Raw genomic sequence first — 18886 nt, 5'->3', positions numbered from 1 at the left:
CAGACTTCTGTTAATCCCACTAAAAGCCAGATAAAGTAAAATTTGCTTCTGACTTGGTATTCCACCAGCTTTCACATCTGACACTTATATAGGTGAACAGAATTCTTAACTTTAAAATGAAAAAAGATTGAAAAGGTTTATAGTCACTGACCTCGCCCTTCATTTATTCGTAATTCAGAGAAGGAGTTTTATTGCTCATCTTTAACAACAAGTAAACAAAAAAGAATAATTATGCCATCAACCTAAAAAATAACAATAGTGAAATGGTGGGTAAAAGGACTGGGAACAATATTAAATCCCTGATTGAAGATACGACAGTCAAAATTTGTAAAGTGCTGTTATCTTTGCAGTTTATAAAAAAAAAAAGAAGAGGTTAGGAAGTGTTTACAATTTAAACTTTCATTTTGCTTTGCTAGAAGGCACAAGGGATTTGTAACATTTTCACACTTCAGTGGAAATTAAGTCAAACACATCATACACCCCCAAGGTAGCCGTAAAAGCACTCCCAGAACAGTAAGTGTACCTTGGTCGACAGCAGCTTTGTCAGATACATTTCTTTTACTTTGAACTTGTGCTTCCCTCGATGTCTCTTTCCTTGTACATCTTGGAATGCTTCCGAATCTGGTAAAATCTAACGGGAAGACAGAGTAGAAGCGTTACCCAAGGAGACCGTTCATGCTACAGAAGGCATCCGGGTTCAGTGGCAAGCACAAGAAAGACTGAACTCACCAAATGGCAGTGGTCTTCTGAGTATTCCACATCTGAACGCCAGAGAAGGGGAGAGAAAGCAGTCTATTAAAAAAACAACCACGGGCTAATTGGCCTTGTCATAAAATGCTATAAACAGAAAAAGTTACTTGAGCTCTTCATAGCTACATTTTTTTCACCCTGCTGCATCTTAAGATCTCAACAATGTGAAGAGAGAATGGGCCAGAACCTGGAGTTAGGAACAGGTTCCCTATTTCTGGAAGTATTAAAACAGGCTGAATGGTCCCCTTGCTGAGGGTGGGGTAGGAGAGGTTCAGGCCTTACTAGCAGATGTACCTGGGGCACCTACTGAGTGCCAGGGACTCCTGGTGAAAGGTAGTGATTGAGACAGACCTAGTATCCTTCCAACAGAATTTACATCCTAGGCAAGGAGAAACTTCCTACTACTAATTATACAATTAATTATTTACAATTGTGATACAGTTTATGAAGAAGTCTATGCTGAGAAAGTAAGGAGGGTCTGTCCTATTCTGGGGGGTTTCTCAGAGAAAGGAATGTCGGGGCTGAACCTAAACGAATGGCTGGAATTAGGCAAATGGGAGAAGGGAAATGGGTGCAAAGACCCTAAGGCAGAAAGAACGCAACCCTTCCTGGGATGTGAAAGAAGGGCAAGTTGGAGCTTGCAGAGCAAGTGTGAGAGTGGCAGAGGGTAAGGACAATCCTGAAAGAAATGTGGCAGTAAAGGGAGTGGTAACGGAGGGGGGGGGAGGAATTAAGGCACTAGGTTTTTTTTTTTTTTTTGTATTAAAAATGGGGGAGACTAACACTAAGGGAAAAACTGCAGTAGGTGGGGAGGTATAGGTGAGAGAAGATTATCTGTGGTATAAGAATGCTTGCAAGGTTGGAAAGGATGGGATCGAAGGCACAGGTGAGACACTGGCCTTGGATGGGAGGAAGGACAACCCTGGAATGCCAGGGTTAGCACCAAGGCAGACACAGGTAAGGTGGTAGGTTTGGTCTAGATGTTGAGGGAGTTTTGATTCCTGTTTTCTCTTTGAAATAGAGGATCAAGTCAGCTGCTGATAGACCTCTGTGGGTCAGAACTTCAAGGAGGGAAGGTAGGATTCTGGAGAGCACAGTGTGTGTAGGCTGCACTGGGGGTCCTGGTCATGTTGGGCACCATGAATTTACAGTGACTCCAACTCTACTCTCCTCTCCTCTAGCCTGGGTGTCCGCTCAGAAAATGGCCAGTGGTTGGGTTCATCCAGGGCTGGGGGTATGAGAGAAAGAGAGAGTGGGAAAGGGGGACAGAGGCAGGAGGTTTGAAGGGTTAGCAGGGGAGTGATCAAAATGATGGCTGTCAGCTGAACTGGTCAGGGAGGAAGCAGAGGCACTGACTGCCTTGAGGTCCCATGAGGAGATCCAAATGCAAGATCCCCAAATATCAGGCTCGCAACAGGCCCAGTCCTTGAAGCTTAAAATACAAAGCTCTTCCACTTTTTATAACGCAAGGTTATCAATTTCCCTATGCCAGAATGACAGCCACCCTCTGCAAGGTGGCTTCTCTCACTGCAGCCAGATGCAATGATGGACTGGGGGGGGTCCCCCAAAAAGGTGTCCTTCAACCTACATAATTATCCTTTCTACTGAATTTGGGGCTGTGCATTCCCTATTTGCACTGGGACCCACCAGTCTGCTCTTAGTCTTGAATCTAGGAAGCCTCCTTTCCAGTTATATGTGTAAGAATTCCTGTTAGGTGAGGCCCAGAACCTTTCTAAGGGCTGAGGATTGGGGTACAATTTCTCTGGAGACCAGTCTGGGTCAGGATCTAGGGATTTTCTCCAAGCACCAACGCAATGTTTTCTTGTCCCGAGGCTATCAGGGAGGTGGTAGAGAGTTTAGAGCCTGGCCTACAGACTTTCCCCATAAAAGCTCCCCGTTTATTTTGCCTTGCTCCACTTTCTGGAAATTTTGTAGATGCTATCAAAGGAGATTTGGATTTCTAAGTGGGTTATCTTATTTGTTCAGCACTTGCAAGCATGTGTGTGATTATCTACAAGCTTCCCTCTTCTCTGATTAGGCATCATCCTACTGAAGAGCTGGAATGGAGCGAGGAAGGCTGAGATTCCTCCCTGAGGTTAGGGCTGTCAAGAGGCAGAGACCTCCTTAGTGCTGGGAAGTCCTGGCCAACTGCTGTTTACATCTCCTGTCCTCCTCCTCACAAGGCTCACATCCTTAGGAATAGAAGCAGATCCAAATGGCTTTTCTCCAGTTTCAGAGAATTACATAGCAACAACTCAATCTCACCTTTGTGACAATACATCTGAGAGAAGCAGAAAGTGATACGTTATAAAAGTGGGTGAGCACAAAAGGTTAACATTATATTGGTTACCTGAAGTAAAATTTGCTATCTTCTTAAAGACTTTTATAGTGGATCCATTTGATATCTGAAAAACAAAGATAAAAAACAAATGAGTTTTCAAAATTTAATGTATTTCTCAACTTCATCCAGGAAGTAGATAGCTGGATGGATCTTACATTCTCTCACTTATTAAATATTTATCAAGAGTGTCTATGTTGTGGGCCCTGTGCTGGAGCTATAATGATGACCAAGACACTGTCTCTGCCCTCAAGGAGCTCATAGTTCTGTGAAGGAGATGGACGAGGCAGTGAGGTGTAGTGAGGCTGGGGGGGCGGGGGGGCGAGGAGAGCCAATGGGAGATGGGCCAACCCTGGAAGGAGGGAAGAGGAGGCTGTGCTAAGATGTTCCCCAGCCTTTCAGAAGTCAAGAGAGGCTTGGGCTACTAGCTCTTTTGAGATTCCTACTATATTGAGAAATGCTGAAACAGGTATCCAAAACTGTTGTCATGATCGTAGGACAGCAATTTCACACCTAGGTATATACCCAACAGAAATAAGTACATATCCTGATAAACTATTTGTGATTGCCCTATACTAGAAACAACCAAATATCATCAATGAATAAATAATTTGGGGTGTGTCCATACAACAGAATATAAAACAACAGAAATGAGCAAATTATGTCTACACACCACATGGGTAAACCTCACAATAATGTTGAGCAAGAGAAGCCACACAAAGAAATATATAGTTTGTGATTCCATGCACATAAAGCTTTAAAAAAATGCCAAACACAAAAACAGTCAAACTATGACGTTAGATGTTTGGAGAAGAGAGTGGGGTTAGTGATTAGGAGGGGTCGGGAAGGGGCTTCTGAAGGACCCATAATGTTCTAATTCTTGACCTGAGTAGTAGTTACAGGATGTGCTCACTTTGTGACCACCCATCCGGTGGTACACTTATTTGTTCTCTATCTGGCAGGTATATATTTTTTAAAAGAAGCTTGTAAAATCATAAAAATTGCACATACTTTTAAATAAAAACTAAGTATAACTTATAGGAAAGCACTTAACGTTCACAGGGGTACAACTCAACGAATGTCCATTTATGTATATACCTGTGTAAACACTACCCACATCAAGATATAAAATATTTCAAGGTTCCCAGGAGTACCCCCATTGTCCCTTCCCAGTCAATAACCACTGCATCCTCAGCCAGAGGTAATCACTATTCCGACTTCCATCTGCTCTTGAACTTCATATGAATGGAATCCTATAGTACAGCTGGCTCTTGAACAACATGGCGGCTGGGGGTACTGCCCCCCACCCTGCACCATTGAAACTCCCCATATAACTTTTGACTCCCCCAAAACTTAACTGCCAATAGCCCACTGTTGATAGGAAGCCTTACCAAGAACAATTAACACATTTTGTATGTTTGATGTATTATATACTATATTCTTATAATAAAACAAGCTAGAGAAAATATAAAAAATTATAAATAAAATTAGAAGATACATTTATAGTACTCTGTTGAAAAAAAAAGGCATGTAAGTGACTTGTGCAGTTCAAACCTGCATTTGAATCAGGTTTGAATCAACTATATATATAGTTGATCAAGGGTCAACTATATATATATTTTTTTTTTTTTTTCTGATGTCTGGCTTAGGGTCAACATAAGGTCTTTGATATTTATTCACCTTGTTGCAACACCAGTACTTTCTTTTAAAATTACTTTGTATTATTGCATTGTATGAATATACTACAAAAAACCTGCCCTACAATAAAAAGTATTGACACATGTTGCAACATGAACCTCAAAAACATTATGCTAAGTGAAAGAAGCCAGTCACAAAAGACACATATTGTACGATCCCATTTATATAAAATGTCCAGAAGAGACAGATTTATACATACAGAAAATGGATTACTAGTTGCCCAAAGCAGGGGTCGGAAGAGTGAGGAGTGACTGCTAATGAATTCAAGGTTTCTTTTTGGGGTGATGAAAATGTTCTAAAATTAGGTGGTGGTGGCGATTGCACAACTCTGTAAATGCACCAGAGTTGCATTTGAATTGTACATTTTAAAAGGTGACCTTTATGGTATATAAATGATCTCTCAACAGAGCTACTAAAAAAAAAAAAAGCCACAGATTTTAATGTACACATTTGACAAACGAATGCTTTTACCACACCGACACTCCACTGCAGTGCCCGTGCGTACCCTCCTTTGTCAATGAAGTCAAGAGTTCTCACCTGAGGCCTTATGGGACTGTGGAATCCTGGGCCAAATGGCCCGCCAGTGCAGCCCTCCCCTGCCACCAACCAGGGGAAGGAGTGCCCTTCAGGCGACTGGATGCTAAGATGCAGAGGGCAGGCCTCCTCTCTTGTGAGGACTAAATTGTCCCAAGGGGCTAGTCCACAAAAATTTAGGACAGAGGGGCCTTGAGGAAGAGGCAGGTCAGGGATACCGAAATCTTTGCCTTCATCCTGGGACTGTAGATTAATAACCCTGTCGTTCTGGAACACGGCCAGATAAGTGCTTCTTCCCTCCATTCTCAAAGTCCTCAGTCTGTTCTGAATTCTAATAGTACTTTGGACCTAGTCCTTCCCCACTTTGGGGAAAAAATGCAGAAACCTAGAATTTCTCTTCTGGCCTCCTGCACACTGGTTATCAGAATGCACAAACCTGCTTAGCAAGCACCAGAGGATTAGAGCCTCCTCTCCTTCGGGCTGCACCCGCAGAGGAAGGAACGCGGAGCCGAGCCGCCCCGGCAGAGCTGTCCAGCCGGCAGCGTCCAGCCAGCTGCCAGCCAGCTGCTAGGCTCGGGCCAGAGGCCCCCAGCTGCGGTGTTCACGTCTTGTAGGGAGGGGCAGAGCTGAGCAGGGGCTGGCTGGGCCACCGGGCCTCCGGGCCTCCGGACAAGCTTCTCCAGCGTGGATTCGGAACTCTCACTGACTTCTTCACCGTTCTGCTGTTATTACCAAACCATCCTCTCCTTTCCCCTTGAGCCATTGTTTTCTGGTTGAATGTTCCATTCTCCTCCGTATTTGATGCAATTAAACACTCTGTGCAGGCACCCCGTTAGCAATACTCAGACACCAAGTTTATGAGAACGTTTGCACATCGTTAGAAAATTCCTCCCCACAAAGAGCTGGATATGCTCTGTTTCTAAGCCAATAAATATCTTTTCATAAAAGGAAGCTGGTGATTCATTCTGGGTAATTGTCAAAGAATGAATCCCAAACGGATCCTGTTGAGTGTTGAGCCAATACTCCACTACTGTCAGACGCTTTGTTTTGCTGAACGTGAGCACCCTTAGTCTATAATCACAAACACCACGGATGGGCCTTCTGATAAGGAGCGCTGCCAAAAGTTCAAATGTCTTTTCAAGAGCTGGCAATGACTCGCTGCTGGCACGGTGCTCAGGCATTAAGATAGCGCAGCCGCAGCTTGTACCAAGGAAATTTTACTCTGAAATTATCTCCCAAGAGCAAGTGTAAAAGCATTTTATTAGTGGATGAGTTGTGTATGTGTGTATCTGAGTGTATTTCTAACTTTCCCAGCTGCTCTAGGGCTGGAACATTTCCCCCCACGTGACACTTTAACACCATTGTAAGATAGAAACTACTGTACTTAACAGATGTTGGGGTTGGTGGGGGGGGGAAGGGGGAGTGGGGGAAGGTCTCCATTTTCTATTTTGCACAAGTCAGCTGCTGCTGAGTTAAGGACAGAAATGCCTTTTGAGAAGTGCCACCGAATCTAAAGTGTTAAAAATATGATACTGTTTGTTCCATCTGAGGAGCTCCAAATGCTTTCCTAAGAGTGACTCATTAATCCTCCTGTGCTCCTGTGAGGCAGGGAGCGTCCTGTGGGCCCCTACTTTAGGAATGAAAACCAAATTAAATCAAAGAAAGATTAATGTCACTAGATGGATCTACGGCAGGAATGTTTCTCCAGCCCAGAGCAGAACTGGTAACACACGACAATTTCAAATTAAATTCCTTCCAGTCTCACAGTGCTCCAGGATTCAATGAGGCAGGAAGGCTGTGCCCCTTCCGTGATGACTGGCCCGTGTCGGGACAGGATGGAGAAAACCGTAGATTCCCCCAGTATCAGAATTAGGGATTGTGACCACACAGGGCAAAAAGGAACTCATGTCAACAATTGAAATCACTCCTGAAATAAGCAGAAGGTAAATATCCTCCAAGTCATGTCTAAGTGAAGGTGGGATTTCTTTGTGGTGAAATACTATCTTTGTGGCATAAGTTGAAGAAAATTCTATAAAAATAGGTTTTCTACATACAAAAGGTTGAACTTACATTTAACCTTAACAAAACTGCCACTTTTGTAAGTAAGAAATGGTCAAATATTGGTAATTTCATATGTAGCCTAAGAGACAAGCTGGATTTTAGCCTAAGAATTTTATGGAAAACCGTAAAATACTGTGACACTTTTTTTTTCTTAAAAGATCAAAAACACAATAATCAATACAAAGCACCATGTGGAAACCTTTACTGGTACCCCTCATTCCGAAAATGGTCTTATATGAAAACAGACCTCTGTTCAGCAGGTGTCGTCCCCACGACCTCTCCTCATTCCTGCTCTCCCCATCTCCCCTTAGCTCTTCTCATTGACACCCCAAGGTTGGAGGCAAATGAAAAAAGAGTCTCATTTCTCAGGGCCTGAGGGATAACCTCGCTCAGTCTATTAGCAAAGGAGGCTCGGGAGCCATCAGAACATTCCCGACACACAAATCACACATGTGGTTTTTGACAGGACAGACCTCTATAAAGGATTCCTGAAACTAGTTAAAGTGCCACTAGGGCTCCTTCTTCTTCCCTGGAGCCTTGGGATTAAGCCTGGGCCAGTAGCAAGCTCCCTCTGAAGACTCCGAGGACCCTTGGAACCCTAACCTTGTCTTCTGGGAGCGAGTATGGCCTCTAAGACTGTGCCTGTCATTGGGAACCTAAGCGCTCCCGTTTTTTGTTTTGTTTTGTTTTGTTTTGTCAGGCTGGCGTTGTGAGCTCTCGGATGCCTGAAAGAGGCCCCCCATCTGATGAGGGCAACTGCTGTCATCTTCAAGGAAGACTGGCCTTAAATGATGCAGGATTAGGCATAGGGAAGCATTTCGGTAAGCTCACAGACACGGGATTCATCAGAAGACTTTAGAAGACGTTACCTTTTTGTTTATTTTTTTTGTTTATTTTTTTTAATTTTTATTTATTTATGATAGTCACAGAGAGAGAGAGAGAGAGGCTGAGACATAGGCAGAGGGAGAAGCAGGCTCCATGCACCGTGAGCCCGATGTGGGATTCGATCCCGGGTCTCCAGGATCGCGCCCTGGGCCAAAGGCAGGCGCCAAACCACTGCGCCACCCAGGGATTCCCAAGACGTTACCTTTTTGAATTTGACATCAGAGAAGGTAGCTTACCAGGGTTTCTCATGATTTGGTCACTTCCCTCACCATGGCTGCTTTAGAGGCGGCGGGCATGGGCCACACGCCTGGCTCCAAGTAAGGAGAAGAGCCACTGTCTGCAGGACGATTCCCTTTTGCATCTGCTTCTAGCCTTGGGGCATCAGCGAGAAGAGCTAATGTGAACTTGGTCAAGTTTCTCAGCCTCCCCAGGTCCTAGAATGGGAATAATGACCGTGTCCGTCCCACCAGGTACCAAGGACTAAAGCAGGTGCCGTTTGTAAGGGCCCCCAGAACAGTGCCCGGTATACAAGCAGCACTCCGGGCTTGTGCAGTAGATACTGGAGTCGTCACCATGCTGTGGGAGACCTTTAGAGATAGTCAGATCCCTTCATTTTAGTATCATTGATGGCCCACCAGACTGGGAGGACCACTGGCTTCACCTAGCAGACATTCTGGAACATTCTTGTGAGCTTTCAATATCATTTGAACAACCAATTAGCATGAGCAGTGGCCACTGTGGTATCAGCCTGCATCTCTTACGAGAATACCCTTCAACACCACAGCGGTGACACCTGTTTTCTGCCCCTCAAACCTTGCAGCTCAGGAGGAGAGGTGCAATCTCTAGCAGAACACTTCCTGCCGGACACCACGCCTGTTGTGCACACTCGATAGCAAGGTGTGAGAGCAATAACACCATCCAGCGAAAGGTCACAGGGGAACGCAGGGGAGGGGAAGAAAGCCTGGACCCAGAGAACCCCACCCCCACCCCCGCCCATACACCGGACCTCATCAGCTCCAGAACACAGTGCAGCTTCCTTCACCGCAAAGTACACACAGCGACGGCCAGTTAAGGAAGCACTCGGGGAGGAGCTGGTTATAGGGGACAGAGAGGCCTCTGCCTTAATGTGCTTGTAAGGGGTGTTATCTACCCCTTGTCCGCATGGGGCGGAATGAGACTGTAGCAGAAACCCGCCCTCCTCTGCCACATCGGATGGAAAAGGAGGGTAATAAGGGCATCTTCAGCCTAGGGTGGTGGTGGACGTGCACTGCACGGATGCGTGCAAACAGTGCCGGGGTCGCTGCACAAAGCAACCAGCCCGTAGACGACACAGCGTTGCCAGCAATTTGGGGCTAGGGACGTGCTAGGCTTCTGCTGTGCCTTCAGATCCCCTCGAGACCCCTGTTCTTCAAATCCATTCTGGCGAGACGGGCCACACTCCACTCGCCCCAAGGACGGAACTGGCGAGAAGAAACAGGCTCCCGCTCCAGCAAGAGGACTTTGTTTAGATGGTAGGAGGAACTGGCCGTCACTAAAGATTAACTTTAAAACCTAACTAATTTGGGCTAATTGGAGGGAGATGAGTCTGAATCACTTAACATTCTGAGTTAGACCCTATTTTTAAACGAAATATAGGTTGGTGTTTTTTTTTTGCTTTCAAGCACTTACAGTGACTCAAACTAGGGTACTTTAGTAAATGAATAAGAGTGGTAATTAGCATCTTGTCTCTTTGGAGGGAAATGCAAGCTCCAGGAGAAAATTTTTTTTAACGAAAGGACAAAGTAAGCTTCAGCCTACCCCTGTCAAATTACTCCAAATTTTAAATCTGCAGGGGAGATGTGGGGTATAGATTTCGGTGGCTGAGGGTGGCGGTGGATACTTTTTTTCCCCCGAGCACTCTTTGAAACACAGGGTATTTGAGATGGTCTAGGCAGAGAGCACAGGGCCAATGACCTCCCCAGTTTCCTTCAAGCTCTCTGAGTTTATTTGCCTTACGGCTTAGCTTTTTAAACATAAGGAGAATCCTTTAAGCCCCCGTGTCCTAGTCTTGTCATTTATTACCACCATGTGGCAATGCTAGGGTATGAAGCCAATAAATCATTTGGACAGGAAGTGACTACAGGCCGGATTAATTTCATTATCATCCTTAAGCAGATAGGTGTCTAGCGCGGCCGGTGTCTCCAGCGAAGGCTGATGCTCCGTCTCTCCTGCCACCTCCCCAGCCTGGCGGGCAGCGCGGTGGCTCTTCCCTGTCCCTGCCGGGCCGGCTCGTCCTGCCTTCCCGATGACGGGCAGCGAGGGGCCGAGCCCCTTCCCTTGTGGCCCACCTCATGCCCCGGGTTGGGGGGCCTGACCGGGTGGCCCAGCCTCGCCACACAGTGGGGCAGGCAAGTGCTTCAGTCACCAGCACCACAAGGGGCACCTGCGGCTGCGGTCCCTCCACACCTGCTGACGAGACCATGCCCTACGCTCCCGACAGAAGCCCCCGTGTGAGCACCTGGCGCAGGCAGCATCTGGCCCCAGCCTCCTCCTGGCCACGGAGCTCCCTCTGGAGCATGGGGACATGTGCTCTCAGGACGTCCCCGGGGAGTTTCACTGACCACAGGCCCAGCCACCCACTCCTTGGCGGAGGACTCGCAGGCTGGAAGTCTGGGCTGCAGGTGGCCGAGCACAGCAGCAGGTTGTCCCTCCCAGCTTTGTCTGCCACGTGCCCCAGCGGAGGCTGCAGGGACATCACCCAGCCGGGTGTCACCTGAAGCAGCTATTTCCAGACCAGCTCTGGGGAACGCGCAGCCAGAGAGCCCCAGGGAAGAGATGTCCCCTGTCCCTCAGGAGCAGTCTCTGCTTCTCGCCGGCGAGGGGAGAGCCTGTGGGGACCAAAGGCCTTTCCGGGGACTTCGCAGGCCTGAGGACAGGAGGCGCTGACTTTCCAAGAGGCCTGGGGGGCCGCTCCTGCCATCTCCTGTGGCCTCCTCTAGCTCTGGGTACGCCCCGCCATCCTGAGCACCATCCTGAGCACCCTTGCCCCGGAGACAGCCGTCTGATCCCTCGGCTTGTCCCCATCTCAGGAGCCACCCGGTCATCTCCGGCCAACATCACTCGCACCGGAAATTCTTCTAGCAGCAGCTGCTCAGGGTGTCCCCATCCCCAGGCTGTGCCTCTAATGCGGATCCCGGAGCCACACGGGCCACAGGCATTCCCGAAGCGCAGATCCTGCTTCAGAGCCTCCAGTGGCTTCCTGGGACTCTTCTCAGGACAAAAGTCAAAGGAGGAAGCTGACAGGGCTGTACCGTCTGTGCGTCCCCTTCGGGCCACCCTCCCCAACAGGCTGTGGGGGGTTAAGCCGCAGAGCGTGGCGCCCCAGCGTGGGGTCCAGATCCCGGCTCCGCTCTGAGCAGCTGCTGGTGCGGCCCCCGCGCCATGCGCCCTGGCACTCCCATCGCGGGGTTGGGCCCGTAGCAGCTCCTCCCTCGCCGCCCCTGGGCCCCCAGGGCTTCCCTGCGAGGCATGCTGGCGCCGCCGGCTGGCGAGGTTCCCTTCACCCTCAGGCCTCCGCTTAGTCAGACCTTCCTCCAGGAAGCCCTCCCAGACGCCCTGGGCCACAGCACTGTCACCCCGCAGGCGGCACCTCGTTCCCGGGGTCCCTCCTCACCCCCTTGCCGAGGCTGTAGGTCGCCCAGCCTTCGCCTCCCTGTGGGCAACCCTGGCACCGAGCACAGAGCGGCCACAGCCGAGAGCCGAGGACGCAGCGCGCTGGGAGGTCACAGGCGCCCTTCCCACCTTGGACTCAGCTGGCATGTGGGCCAGAGGCCAGAGGAGCCAAGGCTGGCTATCGTAAACAAACAGGAAATGTAGAAGTTCTTTAGAAACTTCTAGAAAAAAAAAAGGGCCCCTCTGCCAAGGTTATGTGGTTGTGCGAACGCCGTGGAGGGAAGTGAGGTGACACCTGCCACCCAGACTGCAGGATGTGGAGGGATCAGTACATGACAATCAAAGGCCTTGCAGAGGGGGACCTAGGGGACCCGCAGGCCACAGGAGGCAGTAATTCCCGGCTCTTCCAGAAGCGCGACTAAGGAAGCAGTCTGCAAACTATGCCAGAAACTGGTGGGAGTTCTGTGACTTTTTTTAAAAAAAAACAAAGAAATTACGTGGCATTACCTGGAGGTGAGCCGGTTGAGTCAGGACTGGGCCTGGCAGGGAGCGTCGGGGGCTGAGCCCAGCTCTTACCTCGTAGTGGCCGATGGTATTTAGCTTGGTTATTCCGTCCTCGAGAATCACAGACGAACTGTCAATATCCAGAAGTTCTTTCTGTCGCGTCCCCACTTGCAGCTCTGGGAAGGAAAAAAAAAAGAGAGGGGGGGGGTGTACTTTGTTCTCTGAAATTATAGTGAGAAAGTTTAAAGGCTACTCTGTGATAATAGCAGCAATTGTTATTTATAGATACAACTTAAATAAAGTGGCTAATGTTTGTTTGAAGCTTCGGAGATAACATCAGCCAAGACGGGTCACCTGAGCTTTGTTTTGTATTTGTTTTGTGTTTAGGGCTTTGACTTTTTTTTTTTAAGATTTTATTTATTTATTCATGAGAGACAGAGAGAGAAAGAGGCAGAGACACAGGCAGAGGGAGAAGCAGGCTCCTTGCAGGAGCCCGACGTGGGACTCGATCCCGGGTCTCCACGGTCATGCCCTGGGCCGAAGATGGCGCTAAACCGCTGAGCCACCCGGGCTGCCCAGGGTGCCCAGGGCTTTGACTTTTAAGCCTGTGTCTCCCTCACGCTTACGCTCTGAGGCTAAGCCAGGATGTCAAGCCAGTGAGAACAAAATAATGCCCCCTTGGGGGGCCGACGCTCCTGGGCAGGTGCGCTGTGACCCACCTTCTCAGGGCCCCGGGTGGGGGTGCACGGCCCGAGCCACACGGTTCACACTCTGTCGTGGAGCTGGCCGGGAGGGGGCCCACCGGTGTGCGTTCTGTGCGCGCGTGAGCCCTCCCCGCGTTTTCTTATTACTAATGTCAGCTCAGCACCAACGCTTTTCAAGGTGAGGGGAGGGCACAGAAGCGTTCAGGCTGTGTCCTCTTTTCAAGAACAGGGTCATCTGATGACACTGGCGGAAGCTAAGTGGCACCGTCCCCTGAGCTCAAGTGTCTTTCCCCAGTTAAGTCGGGTCCCACCATCTGCTGTCCCGGGGGGGCCAACACCCGCCACTGACAGCGTCCCTGCGGCTCTGGCCCCGAGTGTGTGAGCCTCGGCGGGAGGCAGCTCAGGTGGAGGCGGCTTGCTGGGCCCACCCACCACCAGACAGCAACGCGAAGCTTCTGGTTGGCTTGCTGTGCCCCTGCCTTCCTGTACCAGGAGGAACCGACGGGCCCGAGGCCGGGAGCGGACAGGACGCCACTAGGCCCGGGTGGCCGGGGCTCCCCCAGAGCCTGACGCTCCCCTGTCCCCTGTCGCCTGCCTGGGGCGGCCTCTCGGACCCGGCCTCGGCCAGGTGAGCCCCAGGGCCCCGGGTGCCCGCAGTCCGCCCAGCCCTCTCTTGAAGCCACGTCACCTCGTGGCGGCGGCGCACGTGCGGCTTCTCTCCGGGCTCCGGGCGCGGCCTTCCCTGCGCGGCCTGAGCGGAGGCTGGGCTCGGGGCCGGGGCCGGGGCCATCCTCGCTGCCCGCTCCCTGGAGGCTGCAGCCGTGCCCTGAGGGACGGGAATCCCGTCACGCTGCCCGTCACCGCCGGGACTCTACTCTTCTTTCCTGTCCCGTTATCGGCTATAAAAGCCCACGACGGTCCCTGGGGAGGGCTGCGGGCGCTCAACTTTAAAATGTTGATGACCATGGAGCGGAGTGGAGGCCGCGGCTCGCTCGCTCGGGTGCTCGGGCGCACGCCCGCCTTGCAGAGCCCGGAGAGGAATTCAGAGCAGATGCTGCCTCGTGGTGGGGGAGCGCGGGCAACACCCCTAATGCAGGATGCGATTAGCGGCGAGGGAGGTGCCCTTTCTCGTGCGCTGGAGGTAACACCCGGAGCCTGAGCCACCCGCTAATGACACACTCGGTATCACAACAAACAAATCAAATGCCATCGTGGAACGCGACACATACAGAGGGCGCAGGGTCGACGCCTTTGTGTCCTTCCTGATGCGAGGTGAATCCATTCAGTCTCAGGGTTAGCAGCCTCATGCATCTGATTTACAAACATAATATCAACAACAACAAAAACCAAGACCCAGCGTCTTGGAAGGACAGCGCTTCCTAGGAAAGGAATCCCCGTGCTCCCGTGCAGCGTCTTGGCCCCCAGCCCTGCCCGCGGGGAGCAGCCCAGGCCACTAAGGGGCCAACCGGCGGCCGCTTCCAGGCTGCGGGCCAGGGAGACGGGGTGGCGGGGACGTTTCCTCGGGGCCTGGCACGAAGTAGCTCCCTCCCTGCCTTACCGAGGCCGATTTCATTCAGCTGAAGGCCATAAGGAGAGCCGTTCTTGCTTAGGAATGCCTGGAAAATCTTCTCTTTGGCTTGGCCTATGGTGTCACAATCAAGAACATTGACTGAAATGTTCCGACACACATCCGCACTCTCATTCTCCGGGATCCTCTCGAAGACGACGTTCAATGCCTGCAAGAATACAAGCAGGTTTCCAAGTCTATTAGATAATTGCAATCTGAAAGGCGGTCATAAAAGACACCCACCTCGGCGGGTCCTACTAATACCCCTGACAGCACATTAGTAAACGCTGCGTCGCATTATACTACTTTCATCTTTTCTCTGTAATCCATTCTTTTCGGGGATAATGGAAAGGAAAAGAGGAAAGTGAAAACTCTTATTACAGAGCAAGCATTGAATAAATACACGAGAGTAAAATATATACACACATAAATATTCTAGAAGTGGTGACTTCTAATTTCATTCTCCAAACAAACAAAAAAATTGGAAACAGTTCCTCAGTAGATGAGGGCAGGCTGGTGATTATCTTTTTTATTAAGAGGACCAGACAGTCCCAGGAGCGAAGTGCCAGGTGACAGGAAAGGTCAGGAGGTCCCCACATCGATCCTGCTGAAGGAGGTCAGTTTTGAAGGCACAGCATTAATACGATAACATTTATCTCCCCTTCTGCCCTGACAGCCTCATTCACAGTTTCCCGAGCCCTCATTAAAACCTGAGGTCCCCACCCTGTAATATTGTTCCTGCGTGGATTACTTTACACTTCGGTGCCATTATTTAACGTTTTGTCAGCCAACACTCACTCTCCTGGCGCAGCAAAAACTCAATCGGAGGGATGGGGGAAGGAAGGCCTCTGTGAACATGTGAAAACACAGAGCTAGGGAGTATTTCGAAACAAATTTAAAAGCAACTTCAGGTTTACTCTGAGAACACACACACATCTAACACAAAGCAGTTTACCTACTCCAGCTCCTCAGGGGAACGGATTTGGGGAGAGGCTATGAGTACTCTGCGATTAGCGTAATGTATAGTTTGGAACCCAGGACACCTTGGCCATCACAGAATCGAGGGTATGGTACAAAATGCACAGTTATTGAGTGTTTTTGAACCTGGATGCAATGAGGGAATGTAAAATGATTACTGGAAATGTTAAAAAAAAATGAAAACACATTTAAGGGGAGAATGAAGATCCTTAGGGAACAAGGATCCTTAGGGTTCACTCAACATTCAAATGGTCGTAATGGCAGTACGTGCCTTCTCGTGTTGTTACAGAGATTCACGTGAGATGATGCACATCAAAGGCTTGGCACAGGGCTAGGCTGCTGGGAGGGGGCAGGATGATGGAGATGATGATGATGATGAAGGTAAAAGTGGTGACTGTTTCATGTCCCTTATCAGAATTATTATGAGGGCTAGCGTCGTGCACCCTCATTTGGAGACTCAGGGACCCCCCCCCCCCGAAGATGAGCAGCCAGGCCTGGACCCCATGCTCTGTATCCAGCAAAGTAAGGAGCGTGTGACCTGCAAGCAGCGCCTCGTGGTGCATCCATTCTACGATCCAACTCTAGAGTTTTCTTTGCTGCTGAGTGGGAGTCACAATGCAGACTGGCCCTGGGTGCCTGTGCCGGTGACCTGAGTTAAGCTCGGGGCACGGGGGTCGGGGTCTGGCGGACAAGCCATCGGGAGATACAAAGACGGTGGGCCTGGGGACGTGGGAGCGGGGATTTGCAAACCCTGGGAGGGTCTCAGAGGCACGTGTCCTCTTTATGGCCTTTAACCCTGACACCCACGCTCCTGCTTATGGTTACACGCAAATTCTCTTGGTCCAGTCCTACCTGACAATCAACACTGTGAAGCGGTGGAGTCTGAGCCCTGGGGGAAGCAGGGGGTCTCAGCCTGCAGTTCCCTTCATTCCCAAGAGGGTCCCTCCTCACTGGCAGTCTGAGCACACTGGGGATCGGGGCCAGTCGAGGCTCGGAAGGGAGGCTGAAGGCCCCTCTGTGCACAAGCCCAGAAACCCCAGACGGGACAGAGACAGGGAGTGCCAGCAAGAGGGCAAGTGCTGGGTGGACCATCTAGAAGGAACCAGGGTAGCCACCCATGCCAGAGTCCTCGCTCTCACCTTCCCAACTCAGCACATTTACTGACATCCTGCCAGTTTCACATCAGGGCACACTTCTTTTAATCTTCCCAGCCCCCTAGTTAGAAGACTGTGTTACCATTACCTCCCCCTTTTTGTTTTAAAGTAGGCTTTAATGTGGGACTTGAACTCACAACCCCGAGATCAAGACTGAACGGTGATCAAGAGTCAGACACTTAACCAACTGAGCCACCCAGGTGCCCTCTTCCTTTTTTTTTGAAGTAGGATTACCTGCATTTTTGGGAAGAAGCCGAGGCACAGAGGGGCCAGACAACTTGTCCCGGGGACACAGCTGGTCGGTGGCAGAGCCAGGAGTGGGCACCACAGAGCACTGGGTGATGGGCTCCCTCCTCCTCCCACCCAGGCCCCCTCTTGCTCCTGCTCCCAACCCCAACCCAGGAACCTCAGGTCTGGGGAGCCCTGTTTTAGGTCGGGCTACACACCCGGCCCCCAGGGTGGGCTCCCTCGTGGCCCGCGGGGACCTGCTGAGGCCTCCCCTTCCTCCGTGGGAAGGAAGGCGGCTCCTCAATTCCCCGGGCCTTCCAAGGATAAAGCCAAACGGAAAGCACCTTTTAACCAGAGCTCCAGCCATCCCAGCTCATTTAATAGTTTCATAGGTATTTGTGAAATAAGACTGTGTGACCACCCAAGGGGCACTATTGTCTTTCACAGAAACACCTTTTTACAGGCAATGTTCTACTTAAACACATCACCAAAAGGAGAGAGAAAAAAAATCTTAACTGGATGTAAAAGAATGTAAACCTGCCACTGCGTCCACAGCTAGATGGGTAGGGAAAGGGAAGGTGGTATTTGAGACAGGCCACAGGGAATTGTGAGAGTCAGTTCCCACACAAGTTGACTTTTTATGCTGCTGATGCACTAGTGCTCCACCAGCCATCTCCTACGGCAGAGGGGGCGCCGGGGGCTCCCAGCGAGGGCTCTACCCCTTCATCGCACCTTGGGCTCAGAAAGCACACGCTGGGCTTTGCTCCCCATCGAGGAAGATCCCCCCACAGAAGGGCCACCTCGCCCCTTACCACCCCATTTAAGCCAGGGTCTTCCCTGTGTCCCGCTCGGTGCACACCAGGTGTGAGGAAGGCCTTTTCCATCTCGAAGAAAAAAACTAAATTAATGGAGAGAAATTCCTCAAATTTAAGTTTCTGTCACAAAGTTTTCTATACTTGCTAGCATTTGCTAACATCTGTTCATGATAGAATCAAGTAAGAATCTGTCTGATTTAGCCCCAAATGACTGGTTTCGTAGGCTTATCATGAATATGTCACAGATTGTCTTTGGGCAAAGCACTCCCATGAGTTTCAGATTTATGGATAGTGGTGAGGCATTTCCATTGCCATGTCCCCAGAAAAAGAGGAAAGAGGCCAAGGTTTTGGGGGTTTTGGGATTTAGTGTGAGGACAGATTTTAGTTCTTTTTCTCTGTCAGGCCCTAGATTAAGAGCTGGCCAACTTTCTGTAAAAGGCTAGACAGTAAATATTTAAGACTTTGAGGCCTGTATGGTCTCTGTCACGACTACTTGACTCTGCAATTGTAGCAGGAAAAGAGCCAGAGACAACAGTAAATGGATGTGCATGGCTGTGTTTCAATAAAACTTTATTTATAACATCAGACAGCAGGGCTGCATTTGTCCCACAGGCTTTTGTTTGCTGATCCTGGTCTAGGCAATGGTGACTTCGAATGGAATGCTGACTTCGACGATGTCAAGAAAGACATTTTGGGGAAAAAAATGCCTCTTATCTCCACCATGATTTGCTATAAAAGTAACCGTTCTCTGAGGAGTACAGGTATAAATAAGGATCCTTACCAATGAAAAAACAGACTCAATTTGAGCTATAAAGAAGAAAATTAAATACTTTTGTACTTAGGTAACTAAATTATTTTCTAATCCCAAGATTATGGGTATGAGAAGAAAGGGCATGAAGAGGAAAGTCATTTCAAGCACTCATTTAATGTTAATTTTTCATTTTCCACTGCTTGCCATCAACGAGGGAATGACTTACCTAAAATGATTATAAAAAAATGGTTTCACTTCTTTGATCAGG

At 49.6% G+C, this 18886-nt stretch overlaps 1 protein-coding gene across 1 annotated transcript in view; it reads right to left on the bottom strand.

Annotated features, from left to right (window-relative positions):
* Window positions 1-18886, bottom strand: part of PLXNC1 (plexin C1) — a gene marked incomplete at its 5' end in the record, with an annotated part of 137172 nt that overhangs the window by 9831 nt on the left and 108455 nt on the right. Inside the window, 5 exons of the mRNA XM_038558657.1 lie at window positions 524-631; window positions 730-761; window positions 3101-3155; window positions 12494-12597; window positions 14684-14861. Of these exons, the coding sequence (XP_038414585.1) occupies window positions 524-631; window positions 730-761; window positions 3101-3155; window positions 12494-12597; window positions 14684-14861 (477 nt within the window). The remainder of the gene's footprint in view (window positions 1-523; window positions 632-729; window positions 762-3100; window positions 3156-12493; window positions 12598-14683; window positions 14862-18886) is intronic.

The sequence above is a fragment of the Canis lupus genome, chromosome 15, assembly GCF_011100685.1.
Source record: "Canis lupus familiaris isolate Mischka breed German Shepherd chromosome 15, alternate assembly UU_Cfam_GSD_1.0, whole genome shotgun sequence".
NCBI lineage: Eukaryota > Metazoa > Chordata > Mammalia > Carnivora > Canidae > Canis > Canis lupus.
This window is presented reverse-complemented; position numbering and strand designations above follow the sequence as displayed.